The sequence below is a fragment of the Mus pahari genome, chromosome 12 (genome assembly GCF_900095145.1).
Source record: "Mus pahari chromosome 12, PAHARI_EIJ_v1.1, whole genome shotgun sequence".
Taxonomy (NCBI): domain Eukaryota; kingdom Metazoa; phylum Chordata; class Mammalia; order Rodentia; family Muridae; genus Mus; species Mus pahari.
In genome coordinates, this window is record NC_034601.1 from 52,954,757 (window position 1) to 52,973,419 (window position 18,663).

General features: G+C 40.2%; 1 protein-coding gene across 3 annotated transcripts in view; it reads right to left on the minus strand.

The window, feature by feature from the left end:
• Epha6 (EPH receptor A6) overlaps positions 1-18,663 on the minus strand; it is an 858,253-nt gene that overhangs the window by 17,391 nt on the left and 822,199 nt on the right. For all 3 annotated transcript variants that reach the window (XM_021209922.2, XM_029544433.1, XM_021209921.2), the window contains one exon: positions 16,193-16,342. In XM_021209922.2, coding sequence (XP_021065581.1) covers positions 16,193-16,342 — 150 coding nt within the window. The remainder of the gene's footprint in view (positions 1-16,192; positions 16,343-18,663) is intronic.

Sequence of the window (18,663 nt, forward strand, 5' to 3'; positions counted from 1 at the left end):
GTTACAGAGACTAAGTTTGGAGCTAAGATGAAAGGATGGACTATCCAGAGACTACCCAACCCGGGGATCCATCCCATCATCAGTCACCAAACCCAGACACTATTGCACATGCCAGCAAGATGTTGCTGAAGGGATCCTGATATTGTGGTCTCTTGTGAGGCTGTGCCAGTGCCTGGCAAACACTGAAGTGGATGCTCACAGTCAGCTGTTGGATGGAACACAGGGTTCCCAATGGAGGAGCTAGAGAAAGTACGCAAGGAGCTGAAGGGGTCTGCAACCCTGTAGGTGGAGCAACAATATGAACTAACCAGTACCCCCAGAACTCTTGTCTCTAGCTTCATATGTAGCAGAAGATGGCCTATTCAGCCATCATTGGGAAGAGAGGCCCCTTGGTCTTGCAAACTATATATGCCCTAGTACAGAGGAATGCCAGGGCCATGAAGTGGGAGTGGGTGGGTAGGGGAACAGGGGCAGGGGGAGGGTATAGGGAACTTTCGGGATAGCACTTGAAAAGTAAATAAAGAAAATATCTAATTAAAAAGAGAGAGAGAGAGGGAAAAAAAAGAATTCTGTCGCAGGGCCATCAACATATCTTTATGTTTTTTTTTAAACACTGACATCTCATTTTAATTTCTTCTTAAACTGACATCATTTGACATGACTATAAAATATTCTGAATTTACGTCAGAGGCAAGTTGTTAAAAAAGAAGCATTAATATTTCTTCAGTACCCTCTTAATTGCTAAGTTCTAACTTTTTCAGTATTTAGAGAATTTCTTGTGATCACATCCGTATTTTTGGTGACTGTAATACTTTGTGTATGTGCATGTGTGTGTGTGTATATAATTTCCCGTGTTTGGTCATGAGAAAGTGTAGATTGACTTTACGTATCTTCTATTATTGACTGCCTTCTGATTTTGAGATTTCCACTGAATCTGGAGCTTGAGGTGTTAGCCAGACTCGCCTGCCACCAATCCCCTGGGATCCATGTGTTTCTCTTCCGTCCCAGTGCTGTGGTTTTGGGTAGATGTCGTCATATACACATGAGTGTATATGATACATATATGAGCTTCATACATGACATATATGAGCTTCACACATGAATTCTGGGGTTCCAAACTCAGGTCTGTCATATACACATGAGTGTATATGATACATGTATGAGCTTCATACTTGACATACATGAGCTTCACACATGAATGCTGGGGTTCCAAACTCAGGTCTGTATGCCTGAGCAGCAGGCCCTTTTACTTATGGATCTTTCTCTCAGTCCCAGAATACGTCAATCCGCAAGGATATTATTTTATATTACATTTTATATTACATTATTGAATATTATTTTTCTCATTTTTTTGGACTGCTTTTGGTACTATGCAGGCTTGGGTTTAAGTTGTTTTGTTACATGTTTTAGTAAAACACGAATGGATAAAAAATGCTCAAAATCAATCACAACTGCTGTGAATAGCTTATGGAAGTAATTATAAGAAATAGGACAGAATGGCTTTCGAGAACATTTGCGCCCTGGGAGCATGAGAGTCAATTTGGCGGTTATGTGATTGCAAGTGCATAGAACAAAACAGCGGCAGGTGCAGCCATGTTAGGAGGAAAGGTGGCCTTTACTGAGCATTTTCTGTGTGCTCAGTTCTTGTACTTTTTTCTTCTGTTTACTGCTTAAAATGACTCTGGTGGATACTATTATCGCTACTTTTTACATCATAAAAATTAGGCTGGGAGACATAAGGAGGCCTGTCGAGATTCACATAGCTACTGTGAGGCAGAATTAGGAGCTATGTTTAATTCCTGTGACTTTCAGATGTCCTTTGCTATTGCTCAGATACTGCCTTCAATTTTCATGATAGATTGATCTCTTCTCAAATTTTATAGCATGTTATCCTTTGTTATTACACATGCTCATTTGACTTTGGTGTTTTCATTTGGGCCCTAAACTTAGTATTCTCAATAAATAACACACACACACACACACACACACACACACACACGCACACAGTACTTTGTAGTTTGTAAAACATGTTTGAATGAGATGTCATTTCTAAATGTTTTTGAATTTTATGCACACCTCTATTATTGCACCTACCACTTTTATTATATTTCTTCTTCTATTGCTTTTCCTCAGGCTATGTATACACGAATGCAGGAACTACATCTCTGGATTTTTCATTCTTGTCGTTTAACATAGTGTCTCACTTATTAGTAAATGCTAATGGTCTAAGCAGAAATTATTAAAATATTTTTTTTGATTTGCCTTGATAGAGGAACATCTTTTTGTAAAATTTGGAATAGCTACTTCTGATAGACTCGGGGGACAGCATGATAGCATTTAAAGACCCAGAGAACACAATTGTAACTTTAAAAAAATGTCATCAAGGGACATCATCCCAAATCTTGTTGATTGCTGAGACCAATCAGGTGACAGGAGACTGACTCTTCCTGAAGAAAGAACTTTATTACAACCTCAACCTTTGTTCATATCTTCTTCTTAGCCCCAGAGGGATTTCTATTTTCCACAGCTTTCTAGACACCTCATGGAAATGCTCAACACTTCACATCCAAACTACTTGGCATCTGCCAGGCAGAGAACTCCCTCTGTCCTGATGCTTTGTTTTTGTTTTTGTTTTTTGTTTTTTTTCTAAGAGCAGGGAGTGGCAAGAGGGTGGCATTGCTGTGTGGAACTCTTGTTTTACGGAGTCCGGCAGAGTGTTGGAGCCCTGTGTGGCTGCCTGTGGGGTAGTGGGAGGATCAAGACCTGTGTGGCTGCCTGTGGGGTAGTGGGAGGATCAAGAGTCCCATACATTTCCTACTTATGGATCTCTCTGTCTTTTACAGATTTCTTAGTTTTTCATTTTCTTCAGTTCTTTAATATATCATAAAATTCATTTGCAACCTTGGTTCCAAACAAGAACCCATCTTGTAGAGCAATAGCATAACAGGATACCAGTGGTGATGATAAAAAACAAACAAACAAACAAAAAAAACCACCCAGCTAATTGCTGAGAGCTTTTGGGTCCCATTTCCAAAATTCTAGTTGCCAATGCTGTGAGTTTATGATTTCAACCTTTGAAACAAACCTGCAGAATACCTATAGTTCTCATTGTCATGTTATAGCTGAGACACCCAATCACAACAAAGCCAGACTTGTCTAAAGTTACTCACACGTATAAAACCAAGCCTGAGGGAAAGGAGGTCCAGTGACAGGCCCAAAGTGGGATCCAGCTCAAGGGGAGGTCCCAAGGCCTGACACTATGACTGAGGTTATGGAGCACTCACAGAAAGGGACCTAGCATGACTGCCCTCCCAAAGACCCAACAAGCAGCTGAAAGAGTCAGAGGCAGATATTTGCACCCAATGGACAGAAACAGCTGACCCCTGTAGTTGAGTTAGGGAAGGCTTACAGAAGCTGAGGAGGAGGGCGACCCTGTAGGAGGACCAGTAGTCTCAATTAATCTGGACCCCTGAGATCTCTCAAACACTGGACCACCAAACAGGCAGCATATAAGGCCCCCAACAGACATACAGTAGAGGACTGCTGGGTGTGTGTTCACTCAGAGATGATGCACCTAACCCTCAAAAGACTGGAGGCCCCAGGGAGTTTAGAGGTCAGGTGGGGTGGGGGTTGGGGACATCCACGTGGAGACAAGGAGATGGGGAGGAGGTATAGGATATGGAACAGTTGGAGGGTGAATGGGGATAGAAGAAAATATGAAATGTAAAAAAATAAATTAATTAAAGGAAAAAAGAAAAGAAAAAAAACCCAAACCAAAAAAACCCTCTAATTTCAAAAACTGCTTGAAACTGGATGCATGAACATATATTATTATGGATATTTAATAATTTTCACCCCAATCAGAAACAAACATTGATCACTTAAAATGTACTATTGGTCATTCTAGTATAAAAGATGACACAACATGATATATATCTGTGATTCTGGAGTTTATAATTGAGTGAAGTTGTCAAAGGTCTATGAATATGCCTAGTATTATCTAAAACAGGGTCTGTGGGAGCACACAGTAGGTCCCAGCCCAGCTTCAGGACGGCAGCTCAGGGAAGGGGAGTATTCAATGGCACGGGACCCTTTGCAAAGGCTAGTGGCGGCTTGAAAGAGATGCTACTGGAAGTGGATTTGTGTGGATGGAAAAATACCTGAAGCTGAATGAGAGATAAAACATTTATCTCTTACATCAATGATGCATTTGCATACTATACACTTAGATTTTAATTTTCAACTAGTTACGATATTTTAGTGGATATATGTTTACTGTACAGGAGACCATGATTTATGAAGCCAACTGCATATAAATGTATTTACTGTGCTTTAACTGTGTTATTCCCACACTCCCTACCCTTCATAGCTGCTGCACACATTCTCATTAGCAGTTTTTGTTCTCCCCATACACTTTCACTTTTATTTTCAAGTCATACATTACATACCTGAACTCATATATCTGTTTAAAGTCTGGGATCCACAAATAAGAGACAACAGGTAATATTTGAATTTCTGAGACTGACTTCAATAATGTGATTAATTATCTCCACTCATATCTATTTTCCTGAAATGGACATGAGTTTCTTCTTAATGGTTGAAAAAATATCCTAGTTTCTTTATTTATTGATCTGTTGATTGATACTTGTGTTGGTCTCAAAACTTAGCTGCTGTGAGCCAGGCTACAAGAAGCACTTATGCATACAAATTCAGGCCTTCAACATAGAAGAAAACAGTTTTAGCAGGGGAACAATACTAGTTTTTGCTTTTAGAAAGGCTTGTCATAGAAAGTCTGAAGAAGATTAGAGGCAAGAGATGGTAAGAACTTCCAATGTTTGGCTTGGTAAAGGACACAAGGAAGGAAAGTAACTTCTTGGAGGCTTGAATGTAACAATGAATCTGGTATGTATATATACCTAACCTTATTGCACTCATAAACATTTGCTAAGGTGTGTGTGTTATATGCATGTGTACTTGTTCATATGTATGGATGTATGTATGCTAATAGAGGTCAGAGGTCAATATCAGAATCTTTCTAAATTGGTCTCCACCTTATGTGAGATACAATCTCTCATTGAGCCTGGAGCTCACTAATTCAGTGACACTTGCTGACCAGTGAGTTGGGGGGCGGGGTGTGTTCTGTCTAAGCTTCTCCACTACTAGAATCACAGATGTGTATTGCCACAGTTGGCTTCTTATCTCCATGCTTGGGCTCTGAATTCAGGCCTTCATGCTTGAACAGAAAGCATCTTCTTGGATCATTGGTCCAATTTTCATCATTTGATGAAATTTAGACTTAAGAGACTGTAATGGCTATTCCTGGTTGTCAACTTGACTATATCTGGAATGAACTACAATCCAGAATTGGAGGGCACACCTGTCATCCAGATCTTGAGGTTGGAAGACACAAGTTTCTGATCTGGATCTTGGCATGGTCTTGAGGCAATGCGGCCATGAAAAGCCTAGGCTTTGGTAAGGTAGTACAAACCTTTAAACCCAGGAGACAAGGAGAACTGAGTTCAAGGTCAGCCTGGGACAGAGCAAATCCCAGATCCAGGCGTGGTGGTACACACCTTTAATCTGGGTCACACCTTCTGCTGGAGACCTACATAAGGACATTGGAAGAAGGAAGATTCACTCTTCTTTGCATACTTGCACTTTACTTGCCAGCACATCTGTTGGACCCCACTTTTACAGAAGACCAGCTGAAACAACTAGACAATACATTAAGTGTGGACTTATTATTTAACCTAACATTTTCTTTTTAAGACAGAAAGTTTCCTAAAACCACATAGTTAATTCTCAATCTTGCTTTTTTTCCTTCTTTCTTTTTTAGCTATCTTTTTTCTTTTCTTTCTTTTTGAAACTTGTATGAGTGCATCAGATCTTCTGAAACTGGAGTTATAGACAGTTAAGAGCCACCATGTGATGAGACTCAAACTTGGGTCTTCTATAAGACCAGTTGAGCCTGTATAAGATGGAGTCTATTTATGCCAGAGTAGGTTGCTGAATGATGAGAAGAATAAGCATTATGAAATATAGGACTCTCATAGGTTAAATAGTTGTTAGTGACAACTTTGGACAAACATTGTTTCTAACAATTGAAAGTCACACTCAAAAGTTTCCTCCTGGAGGACTAACTTTTGTAGCTCCAGAAGGTGCTATGCATGTTGCCAATGGAGGGAAGCAATGAATAGTGCTACCTATCTGTGATGCCCAGGAAACACAATGCCCAGTATGGCAAGATATCCATGGCAAGATACCCCTATAGGTTCAATAGTGGAACTTACAACTTGGAAGTAACTAACACTTGTCTAATTTAAGACCTACTGACGATCAAAGAAATCATGCCTAGTACTGAAAACATAGCCAGTTACCCAGTAGCAAGTGGGGTCATGGATCTTAAAGAACTTTTTATCCCTAATTTACTGAAGTACCATAATTCTTTATTACTTCCTAAGTACTTATTTTTATGCCCATAGACATGTGTGACTCCTAAGCCTCACTAAAGAAACTTCTCCTTGCAACAACTAATCATGGGTGCTCAGTCCCGGTGGACATATTTCCAACATAGCTACAGCCCAGGAAACATTGCAGAAGATGGGAGGATTACATGAGTCTGAAGATCAGGGAATCTGTTATGGGTTTGTGTCTCCTGGAAATGACAGGAAAGCGATGTCTGGAATACTTCAATAATATGACTGCCTAAATAAGACCTGAGCAATGACAGTACCAATAAACATGCTAATGTAGAAATCTCATGGGGCCTCATCCCTCTACTAAGGATAACAGACAACTAGGGAATGCTGAGAGCCAGAGGGGCTTCTGGGTAACTATCCAATGTCAAGTGGTTGGGCCTAAATTTATGTACATGCAAGCAATGCTGAATGGACTCAGCAGGTTGTACTTATGTATTTATATAGTATATAACAGTCAAAGGAGAGAAAGCCAGGAATTAAAAGGAAGTGGGAATGTGCATGTGTGGGAGACATGGGAAGAGTTGGAGTAAGAAAGGGGAATAGAGGGAAATTATGTGATTATATTTTAATAAGAAAACGAAAGCCACTCCTGGGAACAGAGGTAAGTAAGGACCTTTTCTGTACTTCACATGAGCTTGGAGCAGTGTCCATAAAGGAGTATTGAAGACCTAAGCATCACTCACAAACAAGGCTCTGTTACTAATAAAGAAATAAGCACCGCTTCTGCCTGCAATTGAACATTGTATACTAGCAGCTCCATCTGCAGATATCCTGACGCTGAAGGAGCCTTGATAAGTGCTTAAACCTCAGGTTCTTCTGCATTCAGGAGTGGATTGGTTTTAGTACAGAGCTGCTTCCTAAGAGCTGTAGATGTCTCCATCTACAAACATCCAGACAAAAAAACAAACAAACAAACAAAAAAAGAAGATTTGGGCAACAGCACAATTTTTTTGTGTGTTAACTGTGGCTTACACATTTTAGAAATATGAAGATCAAGTCCCAGACTAACTTATTTAACTTTTTAAAAAAGAGGGCAGTGTCTTCATGTCTCACAGCCATTTCCCTTGTAGGGATAAGCAAACTTCTCTACTTTGGAGCTTCATTTTGAATTCAGAACATATTGGGTAACTTTTAATATTACTGGTCCTTAGTTCACTAAAACGGTTTAAAATTATACATTAAAAAAAAAAAGTAGCTGAGTGCAAATGGAAAGGAAAATTTAAAGTACCCTTTATGTAAATGATCATCAGAGAACACACACACACATACACACACACACACACACACACACACACACACACACACACACACACAGGCCACAAGAGCCCAAAAATGTCTAATATGTTTTTTTGAGTGGAAATCAAAGGTGTAGACGATTGTTTGTTTTTATTTTCTTGTTCCTTTTGTTGGAAACACTGTGGATGCTGCATGTTATCTAGCTTTGTGATCATGTATCTAGGAAATTTATCCTTTCTTTCCTTAAAAATTCTGTGTAGCAGTAACATATATGAGTTTCTGGTTTCTTCTACTTGCTACACTGACTTATTTACAATTGTGATTCACTGCATTTTTTTCTTTTGTATTCCTTATTCCTTTTGTTTCTCAAGCAGGCATTCACCCTCATGCAGGTGCAATTAGTGCTCATTTAATTAAAATGCTGCCTCTCAACCGAATGCCTGCGCACCAAGAGCGTGAATTACTGAAAAGCCGAGGAGACGAGGCCATTTTGGAAATTGTTTCAGTAGAATACTTATTCAAATCAAAGCAAAAATTCCCTCTGTAAAATGGAGGGTTGAAATAATAGGAATGGGTTTTTAGCAATTTACTGTATCTTACTCAGATCATTACACAGGGACCATTACATAATACAGTCGATTTTGGAAGATCTAATCAGAGAAAAAATTGAAAATGAACTGGAGTCTCTGAGTCATAAAAATCACGCTGCATTTCTAGGTAAGTGGATTCTGTGTATCCTCCAGTCTTGGCTGCAGTGCTGACCCCTAACTGAGAAAGGTTATAGAATTATGGGGGGCAATCAAGAAATACAGAAAACATACTTTCTTCCTTCCTTAATTCCAGAATGATGTTTCCAGACACACCGCATTCAAAAAAAGTTTCATAAAAAACCTGAGAGATAGAGATATATTCTGTCTTGCCCCTTCAAGTGATCATCTACAGAGAAAGCACCTGCAACCTCGTCCTCATCGTCGTCATCATTGACATCTTCTTCTTCTTCTTCTTCTTCTTCTTCTTCTTCTTCTTCTTCTTCTTCTTCTTCTTCTTCTTCTTCTTCTTCTTCTTCTTCTTCTTCTTCTTCTNTTCTTCTTCTTCTTCTTCTTCTTCTTCTTCTTCTTCTTCTTCTTCTTCTTCTTCTTCTTCTTCTTCTTCTTCTTCTTCTTCTTCTTCTTCCCCTTCTTCTTCTCCTCCTCCTCCTCCTCCTTCTCCTCCTCCTCCTCCTGAAAAGCTTTTTTAAAAATTACGTAGAGAAAACCCAAACACATCATGGCAGCACTGTGCTTTCTCCAAGTAGCCTCAAGTGAGATTTTTTTTTTTTAATTAAGATTTATTTTATGTATATGAGTACATTGTCGCTGTCTTCAGACACACCAGAAGAGGACATCTGATCACATTACAGATGGTTGTGCGCCACCGTGTGATTGCTGGGAATTGAACTCAGGACCTCTGGAAGAGCAGTCAGTGCTCCTAACCACTGAGCCATCTCTCCAGCTGGTGAGATTGTTTCTGAAGTTTTCTAGAAAAAAATGATGAGCTTAGTGGTAGAACCTAAGCACCTAGTAGACATCTGCATTTCAAAGGCTTGCCCCTCCCCCACCCCACCCCCCTGTCAGGGAAGCAAAACAAAACCCCAGACTACAGTGCAGCAGTCAGATCATTAGCTCCACTGAAGTTGCTTCTCATTTAAGTGAAGATGGCCTTTCTCCCCACGTACTCCGTGGATTTGGTTATTTCCTGCTTCTTGCTGTCCATACTTTGCCTTCCCTCCCCTGTGAAGCTCATTACAATTGTTAGAGTGGAGAAGAGCACTGGCCTTGGTGCCATCTTTGGAGCTTGTGTACCACCATGTCTTCCCATAGGTACTAAAATGCAATGATTCTGAACTTGAATGAAAATAACATACAACATTACCTTGATCTACCTTACAGAAACGAAAGATAAACTCTCCACACTTAAAAGCAGCAAGCAATCCTCCCCCGCCCCCCACCTTCCATCTGGCTTGGAACTCTTTTGGGCAATGAGATAGTTCTGCCATTCATTAAAATTTGAATTGTTTGTACGAAATGCAACAACAGGATAGTGCATTTCATAAAATATTAACGTCGAGGTACAAGAAAACTGCAATGAGGTTTTATGTATCTCAACAGTGATAGGTCATCTGACATCCTTTTGCAAGCAGGAGGCAATGCAAATGCTTCTGTGTGATGGAGTTGCACGCACGATTAAAGATGCTTTGGTCTCATTAGGAAGAGTGGTGTGTAGATTCCTTTGAATCCTGAATGTCTACTTTACAATTTAGTGGTAAAAGCAAGCACTTTGGATTAAGCAGGGACTTAAACATCAATTCCATGGTTCCCCAACAAATTGGATAGATCACGGATTCTTTCTAGGCTCCAGCTCTCTTATCTGGAAATGGAGATAATAATGGGATTTACCTCAGAGAACCATCTCGACTCTTAAGCAAACTAATCACCTAAAATAGCTGTTTTATGTTAACCATCTCTTCAGCACCCTTGCCTGTATTTTTAATGAGGAAATAAATTTTGTTCATTTAGACTCAAGGTTGACAGGTAAAGGCCCATTCTTCTCATGTTTTAAATTTCTGTTTGTTTTAAATATTTATCCTGTTATTCCAATGTTCTTCATGTTTTTGTAATTTGATATCTTAATGTACCAATCAAGTTTGATACTTAAAACCAAACAAACTGTGCCAAACAATTACAAAACAGATGATCTATAGTAAATATATGAAATCCAGGATTAATTTCACTACCCAGGATTAATTAAACAATGTATATGTACCAGGTACTATAAATGAGTTACCTTGTAATTCTTCACTATCTACAATTAGTTATTTTGAACTCCAGAAAATGATATCTCAGAAAGCTTAAATGACTTGCCTATGTGATCAGTCAGCCATGAACCTGGGATCAGAACTCAGAGCTTTCTACTGTATGGTCAGTGACTCTTAACTGGGGTTAACTGGGGGTGATGCTTGTCACCCATCTCTGACAAGACAATAACCAGAACCTTTGTGTGTGTGTGTGTGTGTGTGTGTGTGTGTGTGTGTGTGTGTGTGTGACTATTTTAGAAGGGGAATGCTACTGCAATCTCATATGTAGAGGCTGATATTATGGCTAAGCATCAACTCCAAAGTTCAAGACACACCTCAACCCAAAATCCTGATGACGACGCTGATGCTGAGAGACCCTGCAGGCATACTGGTCTTTCCAGTTTGCTTGGATATTAGATTAGAATGCAGTAATGCTCGATTTCCATTTTGGTGTCACATGAAAGTGAGACTGCAATAAAGTTGCGATTAAATGACAAATATCCCCAAAGGGTGTACAAAAAAACGAAACTGAACAAGCAAACCAAGGAACCTCGATCATCTTCTGGCTGCACAATGTCCTTCCGCTTGCGATCCCCTCATTCCATGGGACAATTTGCAGTCATAGTGCTCCATCCACCATGGAGTGGAGAAGGCTGGCATGGAGACCTACCTTGGGTGGCAGTACTTGCTTCTCTGATGTGAGTTTAGATCAAGCTTGAGCCAGCCATTCTTCTCTAACACTGGGATTGGCATGGGAAGTTTAGAAAAGATTCATGGTAGTGCTGTGGCTCACCTGACATCCTGAGCCTCAGAGCAGGAGGCAGCAAAGAATGCAATGAGTAGAAAGAGTCTAGAAACTCAGGCCCACACAAAAGCATTGCACACCCAGATTCAGCGTGTTAATCAGCCTGCTGTTTCATGATAAAAAAAGAAAAGTCTTTTTTGTTCAAGTTAGTTTGCATTGCGTTCCTTTCTTTAGTAATCAGAAAAACCTTCCGTAACAGAGCTGGCATGCTTTTGTGGTATGTATATTTTAAATAACTATATTATAGTTGTACAGTATTTTATTACATTTAAAGAAGAAGAAAGAACAGCATACCCCCTTGATGAGTGTCATTTTAATCGGATGTGGGTGTAGGACTAATAAAGTACCAGAACGTCATCTCTACGCTGAAATAATGGAGACCTTTATTGAAAAATATGTCTCATTAATTCTGTGAGAATTTCATGCAGGTGTCCAGCGGGTGATGCTCAGTCAGAGGGATTAACGTTACTACCTCTGCAACCGTTTGTCATTTCTTTGCCTTGGAAATCTTCAAGCCTCTCTCATCTAGTTTTTTTTCAAAATATTTGATCAATCCAGGTGTAGTGGTGCATGGCTTGAGTCCCAGCACTTGGGAGACAGAGGCATGCAGATCTCCGAGCTCAAGGCCAGCCTGGTCTACAGAACGAGTTCGAGGTCAGCCAATGCTACCTAGACAAACCCTGTCTCAAAAATAAAATTGGAACAAATACGCAAACACATAAAACACCCCCTCCCCAATATATAATCGCTGCTATATTCTGTAGTTACCTTAAGGTGCCACCTAGAATACTAGACACAGTTTCCCTGACTTGAATGTGTTTGGCTACTTGGCACCTGGTGCCTGACCTTGCATGTACCTCTTCGTGTTCTTCTTAGAGTCTGGTTAAGTACCAGTCTACTAGGTAGTGCTATGTGATTATCTTCTTGGCTGCCCTGTGTGGGAAAGAGCTCAGCATCTGTCTTTCGGTGCTTTGTTTGTTTCCTTTAACACAGCAGAGGACTGATTTTCCCACATCCTCCCCCCACATGCACACCTGGTCTGGTGAGTGGCACATGTTTAATAAGTACTTGCTGAGTGACTGAGCAGCTGGCACCTGCTATTATATTTTGTTATTTTTTTTTTATACGATAGTTCTCTGCATTCGGCTTTTTTTTTTCCCCTCCTCATTTCCATTCCCTAATGTACAATTCCCCTGACCTTTGGGAAACTCATTATATTATTCACTAACACAGATTCTGCCGACTCAGAATTGTTCATTGTAATAAAATACACCATAGTCGGCAGAAGAGAAAAACCATTTCCTAAAAACTGTCTGAAATTTTCTGAACTCATTAAAAATCATAAAACATTGTAATGTTCCATTTGATCTGTGCCCACAGCTTTGTTAACTCACCAAAGTGCAGTAAAAGTATATAAGACACGGAAACACAATATGGTTGGACTTTACTCTCTGTCTCATTACTTTTCTTAGAAAGCACCTTGGTTGGAAATGGTCAAGTGTAAAACTACACCTCGATTGCATGGATAAGGAATCAAGGACAAACAGAATAGCCAGAACTTGGACAGAGCAGTCAGAGAATTTTTTATTAAGCTATTTCTGCTTCTAAACATAAATCTGGGTTACTGGATCCATTGCAGATATGCTGACTTCCAATATGTTTAGCTAAACAGAATTCCAGCTCCCTTTCCGGTAGCAGAGGAAGGTATTCATGGGAAACATAAAAGATTTTAGCTCATTCTGCTTTCATGTAGTCATGTGTGGATCCAAAGGCCTCAAGATTTGACTTCCCTAATTCAGCCCCACATCTCCCCTCCCTCCACAGATTCTTCCTTGAATATTCCTTGGTCACCCACAGAAGACAGGGAAACCACAGCGACTGAGACCCTCCTTTGGCTCTGTGTGGAGAAAAAGTTCAGCCTGGTGCTGAGACCAAATGAGAACGGGCTTGGTGTCAGGTGATTCCTGGCTGTAGGATCCTCTCCTGTTCCAGATGGAGCCCATGTGGCCAAATGAGGCTTAATAGACAAAATCACTCTCTAAACGGTCATATTGTATGCTGATCATCAAGATCTATGGCCAGAACTGCTGGGCGAATTGTTGGGCACAATCCAGGCAGGAAGAAGCTGAAAGCAGGCTCTGGACCATTCTAGGCAACAATTAAGGACAATTTACATGGCAGTCTTAGTTGAAATGGCACAATTGGGCCATTCCCCATAGAAGCTGCCTCCCTAAGCAATCTGTCTTGTGGTCTGGCATCCTCACTTGTACCCGTGCTTTACGAACGTCCTGCCTACTTTTGGCAGCTCAGCAGAGATCGAGAGAAGGCTATACTGGAGAAGGGAGACCATGAGTCTTTTCTTTGCGACCAGAGTCTCCTTACAGATTACAAAATTACAGCATCTTACGATGAGAAGGCACATTGGGAAGACCCTAACTCATTTCTTTATCATTTCATATACTCATGAGACTGAGGCACTTTCAAAGTCTAAGCGGCTTACCTGACCGAATCAGAGTCCGCTTCACCATGGCTGTACTTGTCAAATTTGTGCCTGCAATGGGTCCCAGGAGGAAAGGAAATCTAGGGATCAGGAAACTCAAGAAATGGCTCTTCCTCTTGGTCAGCCTTTTATTAGAATGACTCCCTCTGGGTGTCCAATAAGAAGGACTAATTATGACTCTTATTGCCTTAAGTGAATGACTTTCATGAGAGTGTCTCATAAAATAAATCAAATCCAAGCCTGGAGTGTCTTATTTTCCTCATTTGTCTCATTCCCATTATAGTGCCAGGTCACATATAATACTTTTGCTTATTTATTTCGTTTCTAGTCTTTCTCCTAACTGTTAAGACCGGGACTCTACAAGAGCAGGAAATCACCAGTCCAAAACAGGAAGCTGTGTGAACTCAAACAAACCGACATACAAGTCACAGTTATTCCTCGCTTTCCTCGGCAATGGCCATGGCTTGTTATAAAAGTTTACTATGCCTGCAATCTAAGAGCGTGAAGAACCCATTACCATGAGAGACTCTAGACAAGAAGCAGCACCAAAGAGAAATTGATTCTGGGATTGCTTGGATGACTTAGTTTATCCTCAACAGAATACGACGTATGAGAGCAACGTGTCAGGGTTAAAGTGGGTGTTATAGTGACCGAATTTGGGGCTTACATGACGTAGCTACCTGGTTTTTAAGAACTACAAATAAGCAACAAAAATAAAACAAAACCATAATCCAAAGTGGAGGCTCTGGTAGTAATGGGACAAGTTTCCAGTTGGAAGTTTAACTCAGGAAGTGCTTGGAAAAGGCTTTTATGAATTGACATCCACTACAGACAAACAGTCAAACAACAACCACCCCAACAACAACAACAACAACGTTCAGTCACAGGGTTAGAGGTTCATTACATAAAACTCTCCTAGAGAATACAGAACTCTCGTCACGACATGGCTCTAAAATGCCCCACTGATGGATATGGTACAGAGGTTGCTGGCAATGCACACTGTGTGTTCCAGATGCTCCAGATGTTCTGGGGGACCCTGCTATTCTGGCTTTGTGTTTGACATTGTGCTTTGGAGAGCAATGACTGCTCGTGTGATCTTCTCCCTGCTGTTTTATGGGTAACTGGTGTTGGCATTCTCCATGAGCAGTCAGTAGATTCCTAGACAATGAAGCAGGACTCAGTTGCAAAAGCAATACTCTATGTGAGTAGAAGCATCCGTTGTGGCCAACAATCTAGCCAGACTTATGCCTTTAGAATCCCAGCACTCAGGAGGCAGAGTCAGGTGGATCTCTTGGAGTTTGAGACCAGCCTGGTCTATGTAGTGAGTTCCAGGACAGCCAGGGTTACATAGTGAGACTCTTGACTCAAACAACAACAACAACAACAACAACAACAACAACAACAAAACAAATCTGTGAAACCAAAACAATCTGTAGCTGTTGCACAACTACAGAAGGTGTAGAAACTGGAATCTGTAGTAGCAAAATGTGAGGTGTGGAGGTTTGTAAGGAGGGCTGTAAGTTTTTAGTGGGAGTAGAGAAATGTGATGCTATACTGCTTATGCTCTGTGTATGTTTGGGGATGATATACAGTCTGGTAGCTAGCTATCTTTGCATCCATGGACATCCAAAATCATATCAGTGTTTACTTCCCATCGCTCTAGCTTTAGAAACCACAAGGTGCACTGGAGAAGGCAAGACAATTAGACAGCCCCGGATTCTTAGAGGAGGCACACATTTGTCTGCTCTGGCCTCTCCCCCTTTCATTGTTGGAATGTCTGCTCCTCTGATTACTGTCTCTATGACTGCAGGCAGATCATAGAGGCTACGCGTATGAGCTATTCCGTCCTGTAATGTTATCAACCACAAATGTAATTGCTACAGATAAAACAACCAAAGGGAAAATAAGAGATGACACGAAAGATTACGTATCTCAAAGGAACCTTGTGAGATGACATTTACTGATAGTGCCTGAAAGCATTCACTCTCCCTTGAAGGACTATCTATCCTAGACTGATCTGGATTTTGCAGTGGTACACTGAATTGCCCCATGGATGAAATAAAAAAGTCAATATTACTCTTTCTTTTGTTTAACTATAGATAAGCAGTGCTGAGAATGTCTCAGGTAAGATGTGTGCCCAGCATGGAACAAAGCCCAGCTCACCCAGTCAACTAGGGGTAGAATCTTCTGCACATTCTCAGGTCCCCTCTTCCTCTAGTCTCCTATAAAACTGACAGCAAGACAAGGGTTAACCCGAGAGACAATTAAAAGAGAGGGATGTTCCTCATCAAGCTAATGCCCTTCCCTTCACAAAATGGCAGAAGCATCCAGGTACTTACATCCTGGTTGGACATTTCCCAGTACGGTCTCTCTCCATAGGACATCACCTCCCACATGACAATCCCGTAGCTCCACGCGTCACTAGCTGAGGAGAATTTTCTGTAGGCAATAGCTTCTGGGGCTGTCCACCGTATAGGGATTTTCCCTCCCTGAAAAAACAAATTGGATATTTCTCAGATGGTTCACAAGTATATTAAGACACAGGCACTCTGTTCAGAGTTCTTTTGTTTGCCTTTCCTAAGTGCTTGATAATACTGTTGATGCGTTAAATTACAATAGAGAGCTTGGATAATGTTAAATGGCAGAAATTTCCCCCTGATAATTGTTATTCAGGAAAAAAAAAAGCTTTCGTGGGGGAAAAGTCTCATTTTGGAAGGATTTTATTTCATTCATTAGAGAAATTTATTTTTACTTTAGATTCACACAATTAAACACACTATTATGCCATTTGGAGAAAGTTCCAGATTATGGGACATTAAAAACTAAATGTTATTCAACACTCATTAAGCACTGTATTACGCTTATAAATAATAATGAGGCTAAAGCTCTATTCTAGTTGAAGACAAATGGTTAAACAGGCTGAATAGCCGGTACCAACTCCACATTTAGGAGGATGGTATTTTCTTGCTTTTCCTCATCCATGATTACAATTATTATTATTATTTTTTAAATCTTCGCCATGATACAAAATCAGAGGAGTAGAAAAACTTCTATTTTTCACCCGTTAAGGTACATTGCATTTTTTTCCTTCAGTGTTCAAGTTTATGTCTGAACATCATAAAGAGATTAAATTGCACAAATTTATACTGCTTAGATGCTAACATCTGTCATTGTGTTATACTTAACTTTTATTAACATTTATTACATTTTATCTGTTGAAACACTCTGTAAATCCCATTTTACTGTGATGACAAGAATAAAACAATTCATCCATTCGATTTGTAGTAATCTTTAAAAATCTCAGCTTTGAATTGCCATGTTGCACAGATGTGGTGACCTTTGCGCCACTAGATGGCGGTAGAGAACAAGAAGCGGTTCCATCTAACTCAAACCGGAGAGATTGGCTTCAGTTCCAGCAAAATTATTTTCATCAGTCAGAACCCGCCACTGTGGGACTGTTTCAACATCATCAGCATTTTCATGCGCACAGCATCTGAGCTCACAATGTGCACAAAAATCTGTGTTAAGGGAAGTGTGGGGGAGGAGAAGAGAATAAAGTCTGTATTTTCTTTCATCATTGATGAATTTATGGTTGGGAAACATCTATTACAGGTGAAATTCTCGAGTACTATAATCCTTAATTATTTAACAATTGAAACACTATGAACTTCAAGAGAATAAAGATTCATCTGAAGTTGGAACAATTTAGGCTTCATAAGGCAAATGAGAGAATTAGCAAAACCCTCATTTCAGAGATGTCTGGGGGGGGGGGGAAATCGTTAGGACCCTTGGGAAAACACCTTAAATCCAATCCTCTGCTTTTACAGGTGAGTGAGCTGCCCAAAGTTCAGAGACGAAGAATTAGATATTCCTTGGTATCTGAAGTCTATTTGTGTAACCGCACGATGAGATGATGGGGAATTGCTAGAGACACGAAAATGCTTCAGCTGGAGAGTTGGGTACATAACTGATTTTAATATTTTAACATGATGTATTGTAGTCATATATCACGACAGCAGCTTGGACAGGAGCCTAACGCCTAAGTTTTCCGTGCTTTAGGGCATAGGTCTTTTAAAAACCTTCTAATAAAGACTAGAAAATTACATTTATGAAGTTAGTGAAAGCGATGTAACTGGGTGGGTAGGTGGAGGGCAGTAAAGGGGAAAAGTGTCATTCTTTTTATTTTTTTCCTTAAGCTTCTCACACGAGCCACGTGTGAAAGAGACTGTGGAGTCTAAGCCACCTCACCACATCCCCATCCCCAAAGATTCAATCTTTAACATAATGTAAGTTTGCCAGAAAACAAACAAACAACAATCACACAGCACCCACAGTTAAATGTGAATTCTACATAAATAACAAACACTTGCGCTTTATTTTTTTTAAGGGTGAATATACCCCATGATGGAACTTTTTGGAACGGTGTGTCCCAATTATCAAATGAGGTTAGCATTTGCCATAAATGAATAAACCAACCATCATTTTTCTTCTGTAGTTGAAATATGCACCCAATATTTTGATTTGTTAAATTTGGCAAGCCCTAGTCAAATTCACTGAGAGTAATATGTAAACGCTGTCCCTGAACATTCAGGGAGCATTCGAAGGCAGCTGGTATGATCTCACCTACTCTCCTGCCCCCGTGTTAAGTCTCAGTGTATTCCACAGCTAACAGTGACTTCATGTTCATTTACCTATTGTCTCATAAATGGTATCCTTATCCAAGTGATTTGCATATTCATATAATTTTGTATATCAGACAACTTTCACATGGAAAGGTGAATATTATCACTTTTCTTCTTGAGAATGTTTT